General features: G+C 47.9%; 1 protein-coding gene across 1 annotated transcript in view; it reads left to right on the plus strand.

Moving 5' to 3' along the window:
* Positions 1-2,899, plus strand: part of NALCN (sodium leak channel, non-selective) — a 284,614-nt gene extending 281,715 nt beyond the window's left edge. The window contains exons 42-43 of the mRNA XM_010831483.1: positions 854-971; positions 2,638-2,899. Of these exons, the coding sequence (XP_010829785.1) occupies positions 854-971; positions 2,638-2,831 (312 nt within the window). The 3' untranslated portion in view covers positions 2,832-2,899. The remainder of the gene's footprint in view (positions 1-853; positions 972-2,637) is intronic.
* The last annotated feature ends 1,058 nt before the right edge of the window (positions 2,900-3,957 follow it).

The following is a 3,957-nucleotide window of genomic DNA, read 5'->3' on the forward strand; positions in this document are numbered from 1 at the left end:
GGATTCACATTTCATTGGCTCCCCCCGACCCCCAGCCAGTAGGCATCATGGGTCACTGAGACTTGGCCTAGGACGGTCAACACAGGGGACAACACGGGGCATCTACAGTGGCCCTGCCACCTGTCTGCCTCGAGAGTGGCCAGCAGTGTGGGGCTGGCAAAGCAGGGAGGTGATGCTGGCCAAGCACTCTGGTTTGGGGTTAAAAAACTCAAGAGGGAACGCGGAGGAGAGGTGAGGACCCCAGTACTGATAGGGAAGGAAAAGATGCTGGTAAAGCAGAGACTGGGTGAGATGCGTGGAGGAGATCCGAGCACTTCTCCTTGACCTCAGTCTTAGTTGATGGAAGTCTCGTTCTCCTCTGGGGCTCATCCCAGAGCTTCGTCTGCTGAGGATTCATCTGGAAACTCTAGGCGCTGACCCCCAGGTTGGCAAGCATGGGCTGCCCCCAAAGCAGGCCATCCCTGCTGCTCCCAATTCTTCCTGGAAGCCCTTCCCTGCTGTCCTGGTGCATGGCAGTGCCCCCAGGAGTGAGGGGCATGGGGCTGTGAATGTGGAGGAATCCAGGAAGGATGCCCAAGAAAAGGGGCCACCTGTAAAGTCAGCTTTTCACCCTCACCATGTGCAGTGGTGACTTTGTCAAATTTTCCTTGACTCTTTTGCCCGTTGTTCACCCTTCCAGTCCTCCTGGTGGACACGATGGGTCCATACTGTTTTTTCCCACTTGACTTTCCTGTGGGGCTTTCTTCGTTTCTTAAACTGAAATGAGGGGCCAAGCCAGCGCACAGAGGAGGGTGGAGGAGACCACGTGGTGAGCGATAACCGCCTGACTCTCCCCCAACCCCCATCCCTACAGTCGAGCAGCCAGCAGCAACTCCTGAGCCCCACCCTCTCGGACCGGGGAGGGGGTCGCCAGGACGCGGCCGAGGCCGGGAAGCCCCAGAGGAAGTTCGGGCAGTGGCGCCTGCCCTCTGGTACGTATAGTAAGTCCTTTCTCCAGCAGTTGGCTCATCCGAAAGGTTATCGTTCACTCAGTCGTGTCTGACTCTTTGCGACCCCAATGGACTGCAGCATGCCAGGCTTCCCTATCCTTCACCGTCTCCTGGAGTTTGTTCAAACTCATGTCCATTGAGTCAGTGATGCCATCCAACCATCTCATCCTGTGTCGTCCCCTTTTCCTCATGCCCTCAGTCTTTCCCAGCATCAGGGTCTGAAGGGTATCAGTGCTGATGGTGTGTTTGGGGTCTTGAATTTCAAAATTCAGGTCCGCATCTCAAGTTATTTATAGCGACTTCCCTGGTGTTCCAGTGGCTAGGATTTCAAGTTTCATTGTAGGGGGCCTGGGTTCGATCCCTAGTTTGAAAGTAAGATCCCAGAAAGTCATGCAGTGCGGCCAAAAACAACAAAAAAGAATATATAGACAGTGAAATGATGAAAAATGTACTTCCCTCATCAGAAACATTTTCCTCAAAATGGCTTCTCTAAGTAGAACAATGTTAGCCCTTGTTTTCAGCTAATAGAGAAGGCAGCTCCTATTTTTTTTAATCATTTTATTTATTTATTTATTAAGCTAAGCTGGGTCTTCCTTGCAGTGCGTAAGCTTCTCTAGTTGTGGCACATGGGCTTAGTTGCCCTGTGGCCTGTGGGATCTTATCTCCCAGGTCAGGGATCAAACCCTCATCTCTTGCATTGGAAGGCAGATTCTTAACCACTGGACCACCAAGGAAGTCTCAGCAGCCCCTATTAACAAAGCTATTATAACCACAACATAGAAAGATCAAGAGATTATCACCACAGGCTTCCAGTGCACATTCCAGACATCCCCTAACTTTCGTTTACTCTAAGAGGGCGTAGGTGGGTCCATGTCACTCAGAAAAACATAGGGTTCTCAAAGAAGGAGCAAGAAAACTTATTTAGTGCAGTAGAATATGTTTCAGTACTTAGTGTACGCCAATCGCTATCCTAACTGCCTCCCGTCTGCTCCTTCATTTGATCCTCACAACCCTATTATTTTCCACGTTTTACTGATTCAGTGAGGGAGTTTTCTTCTAGAGCGGCATGGAAAACCAGGATGATCCCATTCGGGGCATGCAGAGTGAGAGGGAGAGCAGTGATCTTCCCAGTTCAGTGCTTTCTCTGTGGATAATTGAGCCCACAGGGACGTAGGGGCTTCTTACACTTGTCCAATGCCTCTTAACAGCAGAGAGGGGAGTCTTTCCTCCTGTTGTTGTTGTTTAGTTGTTAAATCACATCCGACTCTTTGCGATGCCATGGACTGTAGCCTGCCAGGCTCCTCTGTCCTTGGGATTCACCAGGCAAGAATACTGGAGTGGGTTGCCATGCCCTCCTCCAGGGGATCTTCCCCACCCAAGGATGGAACCCGCATCTCTTATGTCTCCTGCATGGCAGACGGGTTCTCTACCGCTAGCACCGCCTGGGAAGCCCCCATTATGAATATGCAGAATCCAGTGCTTGGAAAGGTTTCATACATGACATCTGTGGATGGGACTTGCTCGTGGAAGGCATGACTGATGGGACCATCAGGGTGTTTCAGGAATAGCTCGCGATGGGGCCAGGGTTGGGGGCAGGGGAATGGGGAACCACACCATTGTCCTCACGGGGCTTTTATTGATTCCACAGCACCAAAACCAATAAGCCACTCAGTGTCTTCGGTCAACTTACGGTTTGGAGGGCGGACCACAATGAAATCTGTCGTGTGCAAAATGAACCCCATGACGGACACCGCTTCCTGTGGCTCTGAGGTTAAGAAGTGGTGGACCCGGCAGCTGACCGTGGAGAGTGATGAAAGCGGAGATGACCTTCTGGACATTTAGGTGGAAGCCAGCGTGGATGAAAGTCCACTGGCCAAAACTGACTTCTGATGTGTGCTTTCATTGTCCAGTGAGCGATCCGTAATTCATGTATAATTTAAGGCTAACTTGTAACAAGATTTTTTAGAACTAATTTCTGGATCCTGCCATGGGAAAGCATAAAATTGGGTCCATCAAAGCTGAATTTGTGATGAGTTATTGCCACAAATTCAGGAGAATCAGCACGATGACAGTATCCATTATATTAGACACTATACTAATGCCAGATGTAGATCATTCAAAATTCCACACTGTCTATGTAAACTAAGGTATATATTCATGTATACTCCTATGCATTATCACCACCCCCTCAAAGAGTGCTTAGCCCAAAACAGCTGATATTCATGGTACAGGAGGTATAGGTTTTAGTTTGTGTTTTTCCCACTTCTTCTAGAAATACTTTCCTGGGAGAATTTATTATTTATGATTGATCTGCAAAGGTCAGCACCGAGCTCATGCTAAAATGATAGTAGTTTTACAAACTACAGATTCTGAATTTTAAAAAGTCTGTTCTTTTTCTCATGTTATTTTTTAAAATCTGCACAAGCTATTTAGAGATCAGAACAAGTCAGTGTCTGTCCCTGGTCACTCAGTGGAACTGTGGCCTGCTCCCAAGAGAACTCTGTGTACAGGTATCAAGCAAAGAATTGGCCTGAAGAGCTGACTAATTTAAAACAAAGCTGTACATAGATCACTCAGGGGGAGCATGGTTACATGAGGATGTTGAGTTTCTTTAAAAGCCCTTTAATCACAGTTTAGCCAAAAAAAAAAAAGTAAAACTACATGATTCCGCTTAATTTAAAAATCTTCACATGTGTGATGTTATCCTTGGCTTCATCTGTTACCCAAGGTTGGTCCCTTTGGCCATAAATCAGCAAAGACATTATAAGTTGGCCGCAACACACCATTGCCGTGTTCAATTCAAAATGATGGCCTTGCTGAAACTTCCTTGGTGGTCCGATGGTTAAGAATCCGGCTTGCAATGCAGGGGACGTGGGTTTGATCCCTGGGAATCTAAGATCCCACATGCTTGTGCATTGCAACTAAGACCCGATGGAGCCAAGTGAAAAAAAAAAATTTTTTTTAATGA

This window comes from Bison bison, unplaced genomic scaffold (genome assembly GCF_000754665.1).
Source record: "Bison bison bison isolate TAMUID 2011002044 unplaced genomic scaffold, Bison_UMD1.0 scf7180017864527, whole genome shotgun sequence".
Lineage (NCBI taxonomy): Eukaryota > Metazoa > Chordata > Mammalia > Artiodactyla > Bovidae > Bison > Bison bison.